Source organism: Passer domesticus, chromosome Z (genome assembly GCF_036417665.1).
Source record: "Passer domesticus isolate bPasDom1 chromosome Z, bPasDom1.hap1, whole genome shotgun sequence".
Lineage (NCBI taxonomy): Eukaryota > Metazoa > Chordata > Aves > Passeriformes > Passeridae > Passer > Passer domesticus.
Genome location: NC_087512.1, coordinates 26,538,345 through 26,558,169, shown reverse-complemented (window position 1 = coordinate 26,558,169; position 19,825 = coordinate 26,538,345). Strand labels below are relative to the sequence as shown.

The following is a 19,825-nucleotide window of genomic DNA, read 5'->3' as shown; positions in this document are numbered from 1 at the left end:
AGCTCTCCTTCAGAATCACTGGAGTAGCATAGTGGTGATTATGTATTCCTGACAATATTTGTCATTGTCTCCACCTTTTTCCTTGTTCACCTCACCCCTATTATTTTCTTAATAGTCCTTCAAAACAGCATGAGATGCTTAAATATGCTTTGCCAGTTTTAATTCAAATTTATTATTTCTACCCCTTAAAGCCAGTAACTATTTCCGATGCTGATGGAAGGATATCAGATTTACAAAATAAAGCACTGGCTGCTGGAGCAGAGTGCTTCTCATATGAACAAATCATGCTTGTTTAGGTTACCTTTAATTTCATAACTTCACCAACTACTGAAAACCTTTCTATAATTTTTCATATAAGCCTTTCTTTTTTTTTTTCTTTTTTTTTTTTGTTGTAAACAAGCTTTAGCAAACTAGGAGGGAGATCCCATAATTAGTGTCTCAAATATTTGAGACATTTTCCATTTCATTCTGTAGAGATGGAAGTAAGCCCCAAAGGAGTACAAATTCATTCATAAATTCAGCGAATATTGGCAGATATATTCTTTGTTCACTTAGAAATCCTTGGGGATAAGTTGTATTGTGATCAAAGACAAAGAAAATTAGTTTTTACATCTAGAACTTAGTGGGTAATGGGCTCCTGCCAGGACATCAGCAGAAATAGCAGCTAGCTGTTGCAGAAAGAGGAAGGCCTGTGCCTTGTTCAGCCTTTCCACATCTTGCCATGTATGCTCACCACTTTCCTCCTGCTGAGCACCAGCTGGACCAGGAGGTCTAGAAAATCAAACTCAAATCCAGAATGAATAAAAATTTTGCAGCTGCCAAGGCATTAATCAAAGATAGCATGATGGCACCTACACTTCTAAAGTGGGCCAAATTTAGTCCTGATTCATCCCAGGCTAAATGTGATACATTACACATTTATGTGCTAATGTTGGGTCATGTCAACAATGTTTTGACTTGTGTTAATTGTTTAAAGACAATACAAAGACCACTGTCTTAGCAGAAGTCAAAATATTTCTGTCATCATGGCTTGAAGGATTCAAGTCCTCTTGAATTCTGTGTATAGGATGTCTTTAGGAATAAACAGTTTGTCGAAATCTCTAACATCCATGCATAAATTTAAGGTATCACCTTTTTCGCACATAGCCAGTAAGGGATATAGTGACTTCTACCTCTTACTTATCTTCTAGCAAGATATTTGCTATTGACTAAGACTAACAGGCAAACCTTTCTTGGTGAGCTTTTGGCAGCCTTATTAATTTGAATTTCCAAACATCCTGCAAAGCTTGTTTGAATCATGTACAGTGAGGGCAGGGGATTCTTGATGCAGCACTTCTCCAACTACTGTCCAGTAGGACTCTGCAGGGTGTTACAGAAAGAGGCATCCTGGAGGTTGTAAAAAGCTTGTGATATGGCTTGAAGCCCAGGTAATTAGGGTTGCTGAGTTTAAAAGCTACAGTCATGGTGAGAAAAGGACACTGCAGCCTCTTTTCCTTGACATTAAAGCCTATTACAGATCAGCTCTGTGGCACATGATACAACATGGTAATACATGAGATGAAAACAGCACCAGACTTAGGTTGAATATTTCTGGGCTCCTATCAAAGTTTGTATATTTTATATCCCTTAAAAAGTTTCTAATTCTTCAGTAAGTCTAATGTCTAGGTATCTGGAGATGGTTTCTTTTCCATTCATCTCTCTCTCAACATTTTTGGCTCTCTACTCCATAATGCTGCTATTTTCCTCCATGAAATTGCTAACACACATGTGTATTCTCAAAATTACTTAGTGCTTTTGCCCTTATGTCCTGCAATTAAATACAGCATTTTTTTGAACAAATGTTTCTAAATGAAATTTTAACTATCAGATTTCCTTCACTGTCTAAAACAATGGGGTTTTTTTCCCTTGCTGTTTCTGGTAATCAAGACAAATATTGCTTCACTATAGCCTGATCACTTATATTTATGATCTGTGATTAGTTCTCTCAGTATGATACTAGCACCTCTCCTCAACATGCCCTGTTATTACTTATGCAGCACTGGCCATGACTTTTAGAAGAACTTTTCCACTGCCATTTTGAGAGCAAATGTCATTCTTCTGCCTTTAAACTTACATAAAATTTAGGAAACAATTTTCCCAAGTAACCATTTTAATGATCTTCCTCACTCCTATGCTGTGTAGCTAATGAACTTTCCTTTAGCAACGTATATTCTTTGATGTTTTTGAGGTCATGACTTTCACCCCTTTTCAGAACTGAAAAGGTGTTTACTAAGTTCAGGGTCCCTCTCAGTGGTACAGCCTTTGGATCTGCTTAATTTCTCAACAGAAGTTCTTCAGCTACAACTAAATTCAGGTTAAGGTTTATGCTTCCCATTATGGAATTACAAAAGAATAACTGAAGAAAGCAAGCCGATACTATTTTAGCTAAAATACTTTTTCTCACATGTTCGTTTTTTGTAGGTCTCCTGTTTTTGTAAAGTTTGTTTTTTGAAGGTCTCCTGTTTGATCCACAAAATGTAACCAAATGTTGGAGCACCTTGAACTGCCACTTTTGAATCACTTTAGCTGAGTCCTGATACAACTCAGCGATGTGGTTTTCATCATAGTTTGTCTCCAAAAATCTCACATGAGAGCGTATGAGATCGTATCTCTAGATCAGTTGATCCTAAAATGCTAGCTGTAACAGCATTTTCTACAGTTTCTATCTTGGAATAATCTTTCTGTGATTCATTTTCACTTCAGTATTTTTGTTTAATAAAATATTTTGCTTGCTTGTAATCATCATTTGGCCTAGCAATTCTAGAATATTTCACATATATCGATGGCAGATTGTGATAAATCTGAAGCAGATTGATTTTTACTTTCAAGAGCTTGCAGTCACTCAGTTTTGTTCTGTGCTTTTTTCATCTCGGTTCTCTTCACTTTTTCTGCAGGTACATTGGCAGTTTCATCCTGCAATACAATTATAAGCTTTCTTTTTAGTTCCTAAGAAACTCTGTCTTACCCAAACACCCCCTTCTCCTAAATCTGCTTTTTTCCCCCTCCTTCTCAATTATATGCTGGGGTTGCTAGTTCAGATAAATAATATGGGCTTCCCCCCCCCACCCCTGCCATCTTTTCTCCACAAACTGATTAACTGTTCAAATTTTCCAGATACAGTGGACAAAATTTTTGGAAGTTCCCCCACCATCTTTTACAGTTACTTGATCATTCCCTAATTTTCATCTCTGATTCACTGGTAGGAGGAACAGAGGCTGCTGCTCTTCAGCAGTGCCTTCTGAATCATCGTCTCCCTGAGAATTTTTATCACCACCAGATGGAGTAATTTTGGGATTATCATTAATTTTGACTAGTTACAAAGGCTTCGATTTTCACAGGATCAATATTTTTTGTACAAATTATCACTCAACTCTGGTGTAGTGAAAAGATGATGTAAGAGCAAACTAAATTTACAGACACATAAGAAGTAGTAGGCAAGACCTTGTCTCTGGGGAATACTAACAAGGGAGACAATGTTAATCAATAAAGAAGGATAGATTAATTATTAACATAGTCTTACAGGAACAAGGCCAAAGAGAATAGTTGACTGAGGATATTCCAGGGAAGAATCAGTATAAAAGGCATAAAAGTGCAGGGTGGGAAGGCAAGGCCAGCAGTATTTCTACAGGTGCTAGTAGGCTCATCAGGTTCAGTTGTGGTGGTGATTGGGACCATGAAGCAGCAAGGCTCCTCCTCTCTTGCATCACTCTGTGAGCACGTGTAGCACTGATGAGAATGCCAGGCTTCTTCCCCCATAAATCTGCTCCTGCCCTCTGCTGTGCAACACAGCTCCTGCAATGACTGCTTTGCCTTCTGTTGGAGCCAGACATGCACATTCCCCATGCTGTGAGATTAGTCCCACTCGTCAGAGTAAACACAAACGCACTGGCAAACTTGTGGGGAACTGAAATTGTAGACTGTGAATGATCTCTGCCTCAGAAATGTGAACTGAGGAACAAGGTTTACGTATATACTCAAAGGCAGCAGCAACTGCGTGAGCTAGGGACCGGGAGGTGTGTGTGTTTGGCTCCCAGAAGAGGACTCGGAAAACACAAAGACTGATAATACATGAAAAAGGTGAGGGAAAACACGGCTACAGGAGAACGTCTCTGAGGGATCCAGCAAGGGCACACAGATGGTATCCAGTGACCAGCAGCAAGCAGCTGCGTGTGGGTAGCTTCTAAATCACAGTAACATAACAGAGGAGAAAAAGCCACAGTGAAAAACACACAAGGTGGAAGAAATAAAAAGAACAAGGGTTGTTACACAGGCAGCAGTGACAGGAAAAAATTCAGTAGTTTGGCTGGGCAGGGGCAGCTGGGGGCATCGGGGATTGGTTCACTTAAGGGGCCCCATCACAGAGCTCTGCACTGACCAGCTGGGAGAAAGGAGGCGAGTTGTTGGGGACAGCAGGGAGAAGCACAGCCATGGGCTTTGAGAGGGGGCCTGCACTACAAAAGGGAGAAAGAAACATAATGCTCACGTTTTCTAGCATGAAAAATAATAAACTTGTAAATAGTGAGGCCACATCTGAAGCACTATGTCTAGTTCTGGACCCCTCAGTACAAGAAAGACAAGGAACTACTGGAGAGGGTCCAGCCACACATGCACAATTGCTGGAGTCATCTCTCTTATGACAGACTGTGGGAGCTGGGCCTGTTTAGTCTAGAGAAGACTAAAAAGGATCTTGTCAATACGTATAAATATCTCAAAGACAGGTGTCAAGAGGGTGCTGCCAGACTCTTTTCAGTTGTGCATAGTGACAGGACCAGGACCAGTGGCCTTAAGTTAAAACACAAGAAATTCCACCTCAACATGAGGGATAACTTCTTTATATTGATGGTGGTGGAGCACTGGAACAGGCTGCTCAGGGAGGCTGTGGAGTGTCTCCCTCTGGAACTGTTCAAAACCTGTGTGTTCTGCATCACCTGCTCTGGGTGATCCTGACTTAGCAGAGGCATTGGACTGGATGATCTCCAGAGGTCCTTTCCAACCCCAATGGTTCTGTGACTCTGTGATGCCAGACCATGGATGTGAAGCCTGTGGTGGGGAACTTCCCTGGCAAGGCTGCAGGTGGGAAAGTGGGCAGAAAAGTGAGTAAGGCATGGCAAATCTGAGGCATGGTGAGTGTTGGGTCCTGCCCTTTGGCACAACAACCCCAGGCAGTGGCACAGGCTGGGGCAGAGTGGCTGCAAAGCTGCCACAGGAAAAGGAGCTGGGGGTGCTGCTGACAGCAGCTGAACATGAGCCAGCAGGGCCCAGGTGGCCAAGAAGGCCAATGGCATCCTGGCCTGGACCAGCAGTGGTGTGGCCAGCAGGAGCAGGGCAGGGATTGCCCCCTGTACTCAGCACTGGCGAGGCCACATCTCCAGTGCTGTGTCCAGTCCTTGGCTCTTCACTAGGAGGACATTGGGGTGCTGGCAGAAGACCAGAGGTGGCCAACAAAAAGCCCGGTGAAGGGTCTGGAGCAGAAGTCCTATGGGGAACAGCTGAGGGAGCTGGGATTGTTTAGCCTGGAGGAGACTGAGGGGTGACCTTATCACTCTCTACAACTATCTGAAAGGAGATGCAGCAAGGGGACAGTCGACATCTAGAGGAATTTCTTCACAGAAAGGGTGACAAGATACTGGAATGGACTCCCCAGGGAGATGCTAGAGTCACTATTCCTGAAGTTGTCTAAGGAAAGTCCGGCTGACACGGCGACGTTGGCTCACGCGGCGGACTCCATGACGCCGCACTCCTTTTCCCAATCCAGGGGATCCCGGGCTTCCACGGCCCGCCCTGAGGGCGGCGGGGCGCCCCCTGCCGCGCCCGGCGCGGCGCACGCGCGGCCCGGCGCGCGGCTCCTTCCTTCCGGCCGCCATCTCGCTGTGCCCGCGTGCGGCTCCCGGCCCCGCGTCCCGCCCGCAGCCGCGCTCCGCGCCCCTCCGCTCGCCGAGGTACCGCGGGGCGCCGGGCCACGGCCGGCAGGGCAGCGCGGCTCGGCCGGGGCGGTGGGCGCTGTGGTGGTTGGGGAAAGGGACGGCGGTTACGGGCTGGGCCCGAAGGGAGGTTCGGCGGGGCTCGGCGCCTGTGCCCGCGATCTGAGGCCGTTCCGGGCCCCTGGCGGGGCGCGGCTGCCCGGGAACGCGTGTGGGTGTGTGTGAGGGGCGGCTGCAGAGCCCCGTGCCCCCGCCTGCGTTCCCACACCCGCCTGCTCCGGGCGCTCTTGTTGTTTCCGCAGATGAAGGAGACCATCATGAACCAGGAGAAGCTGGCCAAGCTTCAGGCCCAAGTGCGCATCGGTGGCAAGGTAGGAGCCGCCTCCCTGCGCTGCCGTCGGCATTGCGTGTCCCTGCCCGTGTGTCGGGCCTGGCAGAAGGGGTCCCGGAAACGGCTGTGTGGAGCAGCCCTGGGTGCTGGACTTTCCTCAAGGGAATCTGTGCTCCTCCATGACCCCCTGAAGTCACTTTTGTTGGTGCAGTATGTAGTAGCTGAATCTCTAGGCATTTCTCTGTGTGTGTGTTTTGTTACAGCAGATTTAATATTCTTTATTAGGGTGAATGGGAATCTAATCATCAGCAAGGTCAAGTGCAAGGTACTACAACTGGGTCAGAGCAAGCCTGGCACCAGCACAGGCTGGGGATGGACAGATCACAGCAGCCCTGCCCAGAAGGACCTGGGGGTGCTGGTGGCTGAGAGGCTGGACATGAGCCAGCCATGGGCACTCCCAGCCCAGAGAGCCACACGTGTGCTGGGCTGCATCCAGAGCAGGGTGGGCAGCAGGCCAGGGAGGGGATTCTGCCCCTCTGCTCTGCTCAGACCCCACCTGCAGGGCTGCAGCAGCTCTGGGGTCCCCAGCATGGGAATGTCATGGAGATGTTGCAGCAAGTCCAGAGAAGGGACAGCAAGTTGGTCAGTAAGAGAGCTGGAGCTCCTCTTTTGTTATAGCAGTCTGTGAGAACTGGGCCTGCAGAAGAGGAGGCATTGGGGCCTAATTGTGGGCTCCTAGTACCTGAACAGAGCCTACAGGAAAGATGCATTAAGACTATTTACAAGAGCAAGTAGTAGCATGTCAAGGGGGTATGGGTTTAACTTTGAAGTAGGTTTAGATTGGATATTAGGAGAAAATTCTTTACTGTGAGGCTGGTCAGGCACTGGAACAAGTTGCCCAGAGAAGCTGTGGATGCTACATCCCTGAGGGTGTTAAGGGCTAGGTTGGATGGGAGTATTCTGGTCTAGTTAGAGGTGTCTTTGCCCATGGCAGGAGGGTTGGAAGTAGATGGTCGTTGTAGTCCTCTTGCAGCCATCCCATGCTAATTCTATGGGCTGTTTTAGAAGATGTGTGGGATTTGAAGTGAATATACCTTACAGCAGATGAGGTTGGGTATAGTTTTCATAACAGACCTTAGAGATCTTATGTTACTGACTTGTCAAAAATACTTAAGGTGCTCAAGGCAGTTTTTTTGCCTTTCTGCACAAAGTTGAAAATTCTATGCTTGTCGTACTTCTGTAACTGCAGACTAATATAATCAGAGAATTTTGTTATATCTGAATATCTGTTATATCTGAATGTATGTATTTGTGTTGTGTGTTTACTTATAATGTGAGAAAAGTATGTTCAATATAGTCACATGTCAGTAAACATTTTAATTACAGTCTCAATCTTAATACAGGATTTTTTCAGGAATCTTTCATACCTGAGGGAGTATACACAATGTTCTAGATTAAAAATTGTTCAACAGAACTCTTCCTTACAGAGTTTCCAGGAGCTTTCACTCCAGTGTTTGTTGGAGGTTTTTATTCTTTTCGCAATTGCTGGAGATTTAGGCAGCCTTAAAGCAGGGTTTATTAGTAATTACCTACTTTGGTAATTTTTGCATATTCTTGGTATATGTTAATGGTTAATTAGAGAACTCCTGTATTATATTGCTGACTGTATGCATGTTAACCAGTGTGTGTTTATTGACTATAGAGGCTTTTAATGTCTGTCATGTGAGAGCATGCATTCAGATTACAGTTCTTGCAGCTTGCTGGTCAATATAGGGCTTTTATAGGCATTAAGCAAAGCTTAGAATGGTCATTTAGTTTTAAAATTGGCTTGTGAACTAGTTGGAATGCCTGAACCTGCCATATTATTATTTTTTTATAATGGGAAATTATTCCTGATATCTTCATGGCATTGTTGCCACATAAGTTGAGATGGATGTGAAGGAGGTACATATTCCTCCATATTCCTTGATTCAAGACGTCATGTTATGAAATTTACTGAGAATTTTGTTGTCCAGAGGCATTTAGCATATGCCTTACCTAGCTCAATACTTGGGTAGACAAGGCACTAAAATAAAGCATTTGTATTACTTCTAGTAGTTTCCACACCACTGTGTGTGCTAACCTGACAGTAGCAGGGTGTGAATATCAAGTTTTCTAGACAAAAACTTAAATGTTTGAGTGGTAGTTTTCCAAGTGTTGTTCATATGAATTTGTCACTAATGTTCCTCATTGTTGGTAACCAAATTATGTTAGAGTTGTTACTGTCCAAACAACTTTTAAACTTCTGACTGTAAACTGAAAAGGAATTTCAGCCGTTTATAAGGTTAAGCAGTAACATATTATCTTCTTGTTGGCATGTGGTAGATGAGCAGCTGGAGTGGGAGGACTTAGATTAGTAATTACATGATGTCAAAAAGTAGCTTGGTTTCACTTTTTCACAGACATTTTTTGTCATATTTTCTTAAACCCTTGTGTAATAAGAAATTGGAAAATAAAATGCAGAAATTGTCAGATAAATAGATATATTCTAATGTGGGACGTTTATTTCCCTGGGGAAATCTAGAGCTTTGGGTCTGTAGGACAATTTAATCTTTGCTTGCTTGGTTTCTAAACAGGGCTGGTCAGAACACCAAAAAATGTATTTATGAAATATTTTGGAAAAGTAGGCATTCTTCAAATATGTAAATCTGCCAGATGAAAGATGGCTATTTAGAATAAAAATATAATATTTTTACTTTTCTCATATTCATTTGTTAATGATCTGTTCATAGCCTTACGGCCTCTGACTTTTACCAAAATTTTGCTATAATCTAAGAAAGATAATCTAAGGAAAAACTAGTAACTTTTAGAAATTGCTTGAAACTGTTCATTCTTCAGTTTTATGTGTTATGATGACTTGGGCTAACAAGGGTAAATTTGCAACTTCCCTTTTCTAAGATGTTGCAGTAAACCATGACATTTGTGGAATAAAAATTCTCTGGCATTGCTTCTTAAAACCTTATGCTTTTCCTACATGTGCAAATCTTGCCTTAGTGCAAGAGAAAAGCTGCTGCAGTGCAGTTGGGCAGCAGGGTTGCATGCACTGAAACACAGGTGCAGTATGTTATGTTGATTTGTAGAGATTGTAAAGTAGTTATACAGCCCTCAGGAGCAGAGTTTGTAAGAACTATTTAAGCTTTACCTTCTAATTTTTTTTTTTTTGCAAAGGGTACTGCCCGCAGAAAGAAGAAGGTTGTTCACAGAACAGCTACAGCAGATGATAAAAAACTTCAGTTTTCATTGAAGAAACTGGGAGTCAACAATATTTCTGGAATTGAAGAGGTAATTGCTTAGAAGGAAAAATATATATATACATTTAAATAGAAAATGTATTAAAATCAATTTTTTGGTAAGTAACATAGGTCCTAAACTTGTCTGTAAATGATCAATAGGTCTTCCTGGAGCTTTAAGAATTTTAATTTCCGTTAAATTGAAAAATCCTGTTAAGACTGCTTCAAATACTCTTTTTTTTTTTTTTTTCTTGCAGGTAAACATGTTTACCAATCAAGGAACAGTCATTCACTTTAATAACCCAAAAGTTCAGGCATCTCTGGCTGCTAACACTTTCACTATCACCGGCCATGCTGAGACCAAGCAGCTGACAGAAATGCTGCCTAGCATCCTAAACCAGCTCGGAGCTGACAGCCTGACCAGCCTCAGGAGATTGGCAGAAGCCCTACCCAAGCAATGTAGGTTGAAACTTGAATGTGTTTCATGCTGACATGAGGCTTATTTCAGTAGCAGTTTATAAAGAAACCAAACGCTTTAAAATCAATTTTATTTATAACTCAAACCCAATGGCAAGTATGACTCAGTAATGCGAAATCACCTGTTAGTGTGTCTTATAGCTGGGTTAGCACTGGAAAACTGTAGCCAGACTTGATTTTCTGGTACTTTTCTTCTCGATGTGTCTGCCAGATTTTGACATATCTTGTTCGTTATAGCTGGATTAATTACTATCGGGTGGATTAATTACTCTATGTTAGGTTTCAAAGAAGGATAAGCTTGAGTATATCTCTTGACACTTGGAATGGAAATGCAAGTAATGGGGAGAGGGACATAACAGATATCTTGCAATTGCTTTTCTCATTCACAGGTGTGGTGAAGGTATTTCTCCATGGGCTTTTTGATAACTAGGAAGAAATTACAGGGTATTTATAAGGAAGTATATTGTAATTTCATTATGTGCAAAACAATGGAGAAAACAGGGCTGATATGAGGATTAAGTTAGATACACCAACTTCCTATTCCATACTTAAAATAGTAAAAAAGTATGAACATTTGTTCCTTCTAAAATGGGAAGAGTACAGGAAGGAGTTAAATATGTAGTTTGATAAAGGTGATGTGCTGCTGCTACAGGATGAAAATCAGGAGTGAAAGACTTGTTGGCACTGGGGACATTCCTTGTATCCTATGTGTACAGTCTTCCTGCTTTCTAAAATATCTTAAGCCAATTGCTTTAAAGATATGGAACAGCCTAAACATGGAAAAAATGAGATAAAGTCATTGTGTCTGGTCTTTGGCGATTCTAATTTGGTTGTTAATTTATTATTCTTCCTCTGCTTTGTTGCCAAAGCAGCCTCTATTTTCATTCCTAAAATTGATGGTGCCCTCCTGGCGACTTACCGATGAAAAAATTTTGCTAGAACTGGTCCTCAGGATATGTGGTAAAGTATTCTTTGTCATGGTCCTCAAAGCATGAGGATCATTACATCAGCTGTGTGATAGTAGTAGAGCTTGAAAGAAAAGAGTACTTGGAGGGGTTTAGAATGACTGCTGAAGTTTGTTTTCTGATAACAATGAGAAGTCAGTTATAAGAGGGTATATTCTAGGCTAAATTGTGGAGTTTTAGAAAGAGGGAAGCTTGTTTGAAGTGATTACTTTTTATGTTCTAGTAAATGGCTATTTCTTTCCACTAAGAGTGGATGCCGGAACTAGTTGCACAAAACTTTCTATTCAGCATTGTCAGCTAGATTTGGAAGCCTAACATCAATGAGTGAAGCATCTGATGATTGTAGATGCTAAAGTAAACTTGGACTGGTCTTGGGGATGAGAGAAAATGCAGGTAATTTAGGAGAAAATAATATGGTTTACTTTTCAGTTTTTGTTTTTAATGTTAAGATGCACTTAAGATTTAACAACTTCCTGCTGCTTAAAAAATAAATGAAGGTCAGTGATGTCCTTGTTCCAAGTCCTTTCAAAACAAAGTTTATTTATCAGTTCTGGTTCTCTAGAAATTAATGTACAGATCTAGTAAGAAACCATCTTTTTCCTCATGCTTTTCTTAAAAACTGAGAAGGATTAATTAGAATAAAGCTAAGGTAGTAGAGAGTAAGAGACAATGTGACAGTACAGCTAAGAGTAGTTGTGGAGTAGTGCACAGGCACCGAGACACTTGAGATACCTGTTTGTAGCATTATACTTCTGCCAAGTTCAGCAGATGCTCACTAGTCTACTACAGTGGAGATGGTTAAGTCTCACTACCTCTGTCAAATGCAACAGGAATGGTTAAAGAAATTATTGAGTCAGCAAACATGTGGACCAGAATGCTAGGTCACCTCAGCCACCTGAGGAGTGTAAAATTGTGTGTCCAGTTCCAAATTCCTCTGACTTTGCCAGGGAACAGTAATACCTTTTATGTCCTTCTTCTAGTTGTGTTTGTGTGCAACTTCACAATTACACCTCAGCTTTCTTTGGATGTGTAGGATAATAAGATCCTTTCTAGTCCTTAAAACTTGGTGATGTAAAATATGTAAATTTAAAGGCCATGTGGTAGTCCGTAAACTAATCTACTTTTAGGAAAAACTGATAAAATCAATCTCCAGTTGTATTTGGAAATTATTTTTGTGCAGAGTACTCAATATCTACATACAAGATGGTGACTAGTATGCTGTTTAGCATGCATCTTCTAATTTTACTACTGGGCTGTTTAAACATTATCAGTAAAAAAGGGAATGTAAACTTCCTACATTAGATAAAGAGTTTTACTTACAAAACTGGATAAAGCATTGCAGCTTAGCCCAGAATCTTTGATAATGTTTCCGAGAACACAAAGCTAAACAATAAATCAAAATGCCCATGATGAGCTTGAATAAAGCTTTTGAACTACTTGCTCTTGCAGCTGTGGACGGAAAAGCACCACTTGCTACTGGTGAAGATGATGATGATGAAGTTCCAGGTAAGAAAAACGTGCAGTGGAGGAGAACGAATTTAATTTTGCTGAGAGGTCTTACACATAGCATAAGATCAGACCAGGGATAGTAAGAGTGATGTCTAGTGAGTTGTTGTCACAGAATTTCTGTGGGCAAATTATTTCATTAATTTCAGATACCATGAGAGACTTTGCAGTTTGAGCTAGCATTTTGGTCCTGTATTGAAGTGATAGCTATGACTAAGATCATTATTAAATATTTAATGAGAAACTACCTTGTCAGAATCAGTGCCCAGTTGTTACAGTGAAGTTAAATGCTTTCAGAATTGTTCTTTTTAATGAACCATCCAGAATTTATTTGGTTGAGCAGTATTTGCTCTGTATTTTACAGCTGAAAGTTTTTATGGTGTAAAAACTTGATATCATTGAAGTCAGACTTAGGAAAAAAATTCAAACTCAAAATGTTTGGTAAAGGTGAAGTGGATCAAACTAATTCCAACAATCTTTTTCTAGATCTTGTTGAAAACTTCGATGAAGCTTCGAAGAATGAGGCAAACTGAACTGTCACCTCCTGAATAAAATTAAAACTTGAAAAAGCTATATGGAGCTGCTATTTTATATTGTGACTGCCTTGATTTATTTCCTGATGAGATCTCAAGATCTGTGATATTTGGAAACTCCTTGAATCTACAGCTCCTTAGTTACTTACTGCTTGTACACTATTACTTTTGTGGCCCGATTGAACAAACCTATGCTTTGAAATAAGTCAGATTGCTAACAAATTTCTGCCTAGACACATTTTTTGAGTAACTTCTATACAAGCAAACACTCATCTTTAATGAACTTTGGCATACAATAAAAATATAAAACAAAGTTTCTGGTGTGACTTTTTGTCAGAAAATCAGGGACAAAAATATTAAACAACAGATCCTAAATATTAAACAATCTTAAAATATTTTGCTTTGCTGCAGAGCATCCTCCTTTTGCTGTGTTAAAAAGCTGACTCCTGGAAAAAAAACTTTCTGTGCATAATGAAACCTTTTGGACTTAATTGGTGAATTTCTGGTGTTGCAGGTTAGAGCTCGGTAGGCTGTAAGTCAGTTTGTAACCTATTGGATTTAAGAAATAGAATTGTATTTTAGCAACAGTTAATGGTGGCTTAATCTAACACAAAACATGGAAGTCAAGGAAGAATTTTTGCTTGCCAGCTGCTTGCTGCTGTTCTTCATGGCCTTGGGGAGCTACATGTGAGAGTTAAACTTTTATCTTCAGTGAGTGTTTAATAGATATTTGCATGGTGCAACTGTTTAATGGGTTAAACAATATAATTTTAATTTTATTTACCTGAAAACAAGAGTTATGTGGGGGAATGAAGCACGGAAAGGAGGAAAAGCATTAATAAAATTGACAGTGGCTCTTAACTAAGTGTATTTACCAATTTCAGATGTATTAACTAATAATTTAAATGCTTCAGGAATGTGTTGTTTTTATTGCTTTTTGGGTTTTTTTGTTGTGTTTCAGAGAAAAATATAACTAAAAAGTTTTCAGGGAAGGAGTTGCTATACCCATAGAAAAGCTCTCAGTGTGCCTGGAAAAGGGTGGGTCTGTGTCTGACTTGCCAAGCATGTTTGTCATGGAGTACATTGGGAAACAGTGGAGGAACTTGTTCAAGCCCTAAAACTCCTGTGGTTTGAGGTAAGATGGCAGACTAATGTGAGCATGACATGGCTGAAGTTGGGTGCAAGAACTTTGGGTAACAATTTCAGAGTACTTGTCTTGGTTTATAAGTACTTCAACAGTGAGCTGTGCTTGCACCATTGAATTAGCTTAAAAAGTGCATTCATTGAGTTGTGGCAGTAAGGTAGGAAAACTAGGCCTGTGTGAATTTGACTTTTGAAATAAGGATGGCAAATGTAATTGCTGTGTATAAAGGAAAAAAACAAAATCTGCAGAGTATCTTGCCAGATTTCCTGTGACCTGTTGAATAAATAAATGACATGCTGGGTTTTTATGAATGTGTTACCTGTTCTGTGATTCAGACATGCTAGTCCACATAAATTGCTTTAAGCCATTGTAGCCTTCTGGTTTCTGTCTTAAAAAGTAACTTCGGGCCTTGCATAGATGTTAGAAACTGTGTTAGCCTTTTCCTGTCTAAGAGACATACATTTAGCACTTAAAAAATAAGATCCTTACTAAAGCAGTGTCTTTGAAGTGCAATATAAGTCTAATCTAGTGATCAGCATCCATGTGACATGCCTGTGGAATGTCTTTGTGCAACGTATGCTCCCAGTACACTCCCAGTCAGGAAATACTGGCATAACCTCAGTCTTCAGACTCGGACTGAGGATAAATGTATGAGCAAAATATGTTCTTAACTATAGCAGAGTCTAAATGGAAGTAAAGTACCTATCTGGTAAGGTTATAGTATTCTTTATGTGTAATGTAGTGTTCAGTTCTGGACTCATTATTTTTCTCTTGGTAAAATGATATGGTAAGGAGTTTAGTTATGGTTTTCCTAATCTGTCATTAATTACTAGAAACTGAGAATAGTTGTGCTGATGTTTCTCATGTGGTTGAACTTCTGGGTAACCATACTGTAATTATGCTATTACAGATTCATATCTAGTTTTACTCAAGGAAAATTATTTTCCCTTCCAGATATTTTGGACAATGGAAAAATGAAAACAAATGCCTGTGTTTCTACTGAGTTTTTATTTTTAAAAGGCTAAAGGAATGTTCAGGTTCTGTCACATTAAGCTCTGAAATAGCTTAACTCAATGCAGTGGTTGGTTCTAGTAAGGTTTTTCATAATGTTTGGAAATATTTTCATAATTGTTAATCTTATGCTTTAAGGGCTTTGCAATGTTTTGAAATTAGTATATTCTAATATAATGTATATAGTATATTCTAATATATATATTCTAATATCAAAACCCAAACAACAGAAGCCTTTTGGTGTGGCTGTGTGTTTTATTAGTATTGTACATATGAAAAGCTTCTAACTATGGTTTTAAAGTAATACTGATGTTAAAGTTCTCAAAGCCACCTTGCATTTTTATTAGACGTTTGTTCTTAGTATTAAAGTCTTGTGAGTTTGTGGTTGTCTCTCTTAGGAAAAGTAATCATTGAGAATTTCACATAATTTGTAGTGCACATTTAATATACATGACAAAGGAAGACCATGTGGTTTAAAATGTTCACAGCTCAATACTTTAAATTCTAAATCAATGCTTGTGTATCTTATATTGGTTTTCCTGGAGTTTGGGGGAAGTTAAGTGTAGTTGCCATCTCTCTGAAATTTTGTGCTGATACTGTGTTTTGTGGGTGAAGAATCATAGAGATAATTTACTTTTCCTCAAGTTGTCTGCTGTATCTGCTGAAAACGTAAATGTGTAATGGTACAGTTGGAATAACAAGCATTCTCTCCTTTAAATGTGGGAATAGGTTTGAACAACTTAGTAAACTGGAGAGTTAATGTTCAACAGAGATGTAGGGAAGTCCATGTTGATAATGAGTAGATTACAGCCCTAAGTGACTGGCAAGATGGTGGTATATGTAAAAAGGAGGGATTTCTAAGCTACGTATTTTAAAATATTAATAAGTACTCAGCAGGTCTTGCACTTAACTAATACATGCAATATGGCTTCTAATTTTTCTGAGCTATTCTTTCTTAGTTTTCTGTCATTTCAGCCACATCTGTGAGAGTTGCTGAAAATGTTTTCTACTGGAAATGATAGTTGTTAAGATCCTGACCAGTAACAGAGATTGGACTCTGAGAAGAAGTCTTTATTTTACAAAAAAAGGAGTTTACAGTGCAGCTGAGCCAAGCTTAGCTTAGGTGAACTGTCTGTAGCATGAGGGGGTACCATGATTTGACGATGAGGTGAACTCAGTAACTTTAAAGATGGATGAAGAGTGCGTGTATATGGAGGCTCTGAGAATCAGGAGTATAACTATTTCTGTGTATTCTAATTGACTTTAAGCTGTGGTTTCTTGGTAACATGGTATCTACACTTCCATCATGAAAGTTTTAACTGCTCTGCTAATACTCTGTCTTCATGTGTGAATTATCATTATAAAACAACGTTACTGAATAGAAGACACTTTATGTAATACTATTATTGTACTGTCTTGCTGTAATCTGGTTTTTTATAAGAGATTTAACAGATGTAATTTACATTACATTGACATTGCACCTAATGTATCCTGGTAGTGGGAAAAAAAAGGCATTTCAACAATATTTGTGTAATGCAGGGATTAGTAATACTTTAACAGATGAGTTACAGCCTAGTGTTTTGCATTGTAGTGAATCCAAACAAATCAGAGCAATTGTTGACCAATTAGTATTGTAATGGTATAGACACTAATGATTATAGCTTATGTCTGTAACCTCTTGCATGGGTAGGAGGCAGAATTCTAGGATATCTTGCTGCTATTCCGGTTAGTTGAAGCTCAATTTGATCATGCAAAAGCTTTTGGTTTTAATACCCAATAACCAAGATTTGCAACGTCCTCACACAAGGATTTGATGTGCACTGCAGGTTACTGGCACAAACTGTAGGATATCTGCTGCACTTGAGATCCTTATGCTGCAATTCTATCAATTCAATTGGACAGTGCCTTCTTTCTTTCTTTTTTTTTTTTTCCCTTTTCTGGAAAAATGTAGTAATGGATTGTATCTTACTCCAAATTTTTAGGGCACACGTGACATTGAGTTAACATTCTCTGTAAGTTGTACCTGAGTTAATAATGTGTGTAAGGATTATGCTGGAGTCTCAAAAATTTCAGCTTGGCATACCTGATAAGTGTCCTGCTTCACAACTGACATGTAACTTGTAGCAAGTGTTTGCACTTGTGTGTTATCACTGGTTTAAAGTGATGCAGTAAGATTAGGCAAGGTTTGAAGTTGTTGAAAGTATCAGCTGAAACAGGGAGCTGTGGGTTTAAGCTGTGCCTCTTCAGGGATGTAACTGAGTTGTCAGATCTCTCAACAGTAGCATCTTTTGAGCTGCTTTTTTGTGATAGATTTCTAGTGGCTGTGTGTAAGCAAGACTACTGCCACCCTTGAGAACCCAACTGAGATGTACGAGGCCTTCTTGCCCTCTTGTGCCTGTAAAAAGAAAGATGGTTGGGGGTGCCAAAATTTATGTTTTTGTGACACTGGTGTTTGACATAATGTCTGTGGTATTACACAGAGGCTGTCAGTAGTAGTGACAGTAGAGTAAATGGTGTTAAAATGTGTGGGGTGATGAATATCTTCCTTGTCTCTTCAGTATTGTTGCCTCTGCAGAATTAGGAGGAATTAAAAGTCATAATGCCTCATTAGAGCCATGTAAGTGAGTAACATAACTAAGATGCAAGGTGAGCAGAGTTTAGTGGTTAGGAGCCATTTTTGTAATACTTATAATGAACAATTTTATCTTAAAGACTTCTGCATTTGTGCTAATTCCTGACATCATTTGGCTTCATCTGTCCAGCACAACTCATTTTGTTGTGTTAGATTTGTGGCGTTTATCTGCCCCCAACAAGCATGAGCTTTATGTAAATACACAGTGAGGGTTATGTGAACACATGTTTGAAGGATTCAAACCCAAACTAAAAATGAGATGAAGTGAAAAAATTGAACAATTGTGTCAGCAGAGTGGCAGGTTTATTGATTTGAGATGTCCATTACAAGTTTTTGTTCCAGGGACAGTTGGTATTCAAAGCACCACAGAGGAGTTAATTTGACAAATCCTTTTTTTAGCCTCCCAGCTGTTTTGCACCAGTTAAGTGTTAGGAATGAGTAGTTGCTACAGTTCTTTCTGGTTTAGGGAAGCTCCTAAATAGTGTGAAACCAGCATAGCCAGCTCATGTAGCTGGGGTTTGCCTTTAGCGTATGTTGGGGGTAACATTTGGATAAACAATTCTCATGTACATCTGCAGCATTTCATGCTCCAGTAATTACTACCCGGGGTGATGATCTTTGAGATTTTTTGGTGGGGGGGTGTTGGGGGTGGGTATGTTTTCACTGTGTAGAAGCTAGACTAGCTTACAGGTCTCGGGATTCACTGAGTCATCATCCTCCACCAGCAAACAAAATTCAGACTTGCTCGGATGTGACCTTGTGCACGTATACACTGGTGTCTAGGCTGACCTCTGTCAGGATCTGTATTCTAGATGGATTGTCATTCTGGTTAAGTGCGTCAGCCCCTGCATTTGTACAACAGACCCTTTACTCACGTTATGTTTGTTCCTCATATTTTAGCTTTGTCCTATTTTAATAATTTGTGCCTTGGAAATAGGTGATTATTTATTTCAAAACCTGGTGTTGTTTTTACTCCTGATTATGTCCCACCTTGGCAGCTCTCTGGTTTTATTGGGATATACTGGTTTTATTGGGTATATTTGACTGACAAACTATATAAGCAGGATGTAAATTAAATTCCAGGGGAATGCAAGGTTTCAAGGATGCATGAATACATTTTTCTGGGATGCTGTGGACCTTCTGGAAACAGTTTTGTGTGAACAGAAAATCATAATGATTCTAGACAAAAGCCTTTTTGGAGAAAATGATGGTATTGTTATACCTGTGATTTTACCATATATTTTGGATACACATACAAAAAAAAAAAATACACATAGAGTAGATAAGCAAGCTATTTTTGTGACGTTTTCAGAAACAATTGTGTTGAATCCCTTAGGTTGTAACCTTTTGAATCCCTTAGGTTGTAACCTTTAAGACAGTCTAGATGTAGTCTAGTGGCTACAAAAGTGGGGTGGAAGGATCTGCACTTTAGCTAAAGCTTGCCTGTTTTTCTGTTGTGCTAGAAGCCTGAATCAGTTCTGGTACATCAAATGTGCCTGCAGACTACACATCATTCAGTGTCCTTTAGCTGACAAGGTTGAGTCTAGCCATTGGATGGTATGATAGGTCCTTCTAAAATGCTTAGCAATGGTATATACTAGAATTGGTGTGAAAGTGATGCTGTTCTGTAAGCTTCATTTACTATTTATGATGTAGGAATGCTGATATGCTAGAAAATTTTGTAGCCTGTGAAAAACATGTGATGTGATTGTATTTGCTGTGCTGTGATTTCAGTGCTAAAGAGCATTTACAGTTGATTTACATAATGAATCAAAACAATATCTCCCACAATGCAGGTCAGGATTTTTTTTCAGAGGATTATTTAGGGATTACTTAGGTTTATTCTCGCAGGAAAAGGATGAGCCACACAGTGCAGTCTCACAGCTGTAATCCACCTTGTTGCTGTGTCCAGTTTACATCTTCCTTTCTGCTGGAGTTTGCAACCTTTCCTGCTGATTACTGCGTACATGGTTGGCCTCATCACTGCTCATCTGCAG

At 40.0% G+C, this 19,825-nt stretch overlaps 1 protein-coding gene and 1 long non-coding RNA gene across 2 annotated transcripts; one reads left to right on the top strand and one right to left on the bottom strand.

The window, feature by feature from the left end:
- Positions 1–360: 360 nt before the first annotated feature.
- LOC135289304 (uncharacterized) lies at positions 361–5,806 on the bottom strand. The gene is made up of 2 exons (XR_010352089.1): positions 5,575–5,806; positions 361–5,106 (listed from the first exon to the last, which is right to left on the bottom strand). It is a non-coding gene; the product is annotated as an uncharacterized LOC135289304 (long non-coding RNA).
- Positions 5,807–5,838: 32 nt separating this feature from the next.
- BTF3 (basic transcription factor 3) lies at positions 5,839–13,354 on the top strand. The gene is made up of 6 exons (XM_064402799.1): positions 5,839–5,978; positions 6,263–6,331; positions 9,499–9,612; positions 9,818–10,019; positions 12,452–12,508; positions 12,995–13,354. The coding sequence occupies exons 2-6, from the start codon at positions 6,263–6,265 to the stop codon at positions 13,039–13,041; spliced, it is 489 nt and encodes a 162-aa protein (XP_064258869.1). The 5' UTR covers positions 5,839–5,978; the 3' UTR covers positions 13,042–13,354.
- Positions 13,355–19,825: the final 6,471 nt, after the last annotated feature.

Coding starts and splice junctions, on each gene's coding strand:
- BTF3 (XM_064402799.1), top strand. CDS start 6,263: ATGAAGGAGACCATCATGAACCAGGAGAAGCTGGCCAAGCTTCAGGCC. Junction 10,020..12,451: donor AGAAGCCCTACCCAAGCAAT/GTAGGTTGAAAC, acceptor TTGCTCTTGCAG/CTGTGGACGGAAAAGCACCA. Junction 12,509..12,994: donor TGATGATGATGAAGTTCCAG/GTAAGAAAAACG, acceptor ATCTTTTTCTAG/ATCTTGTTGAAAACTTCGAT.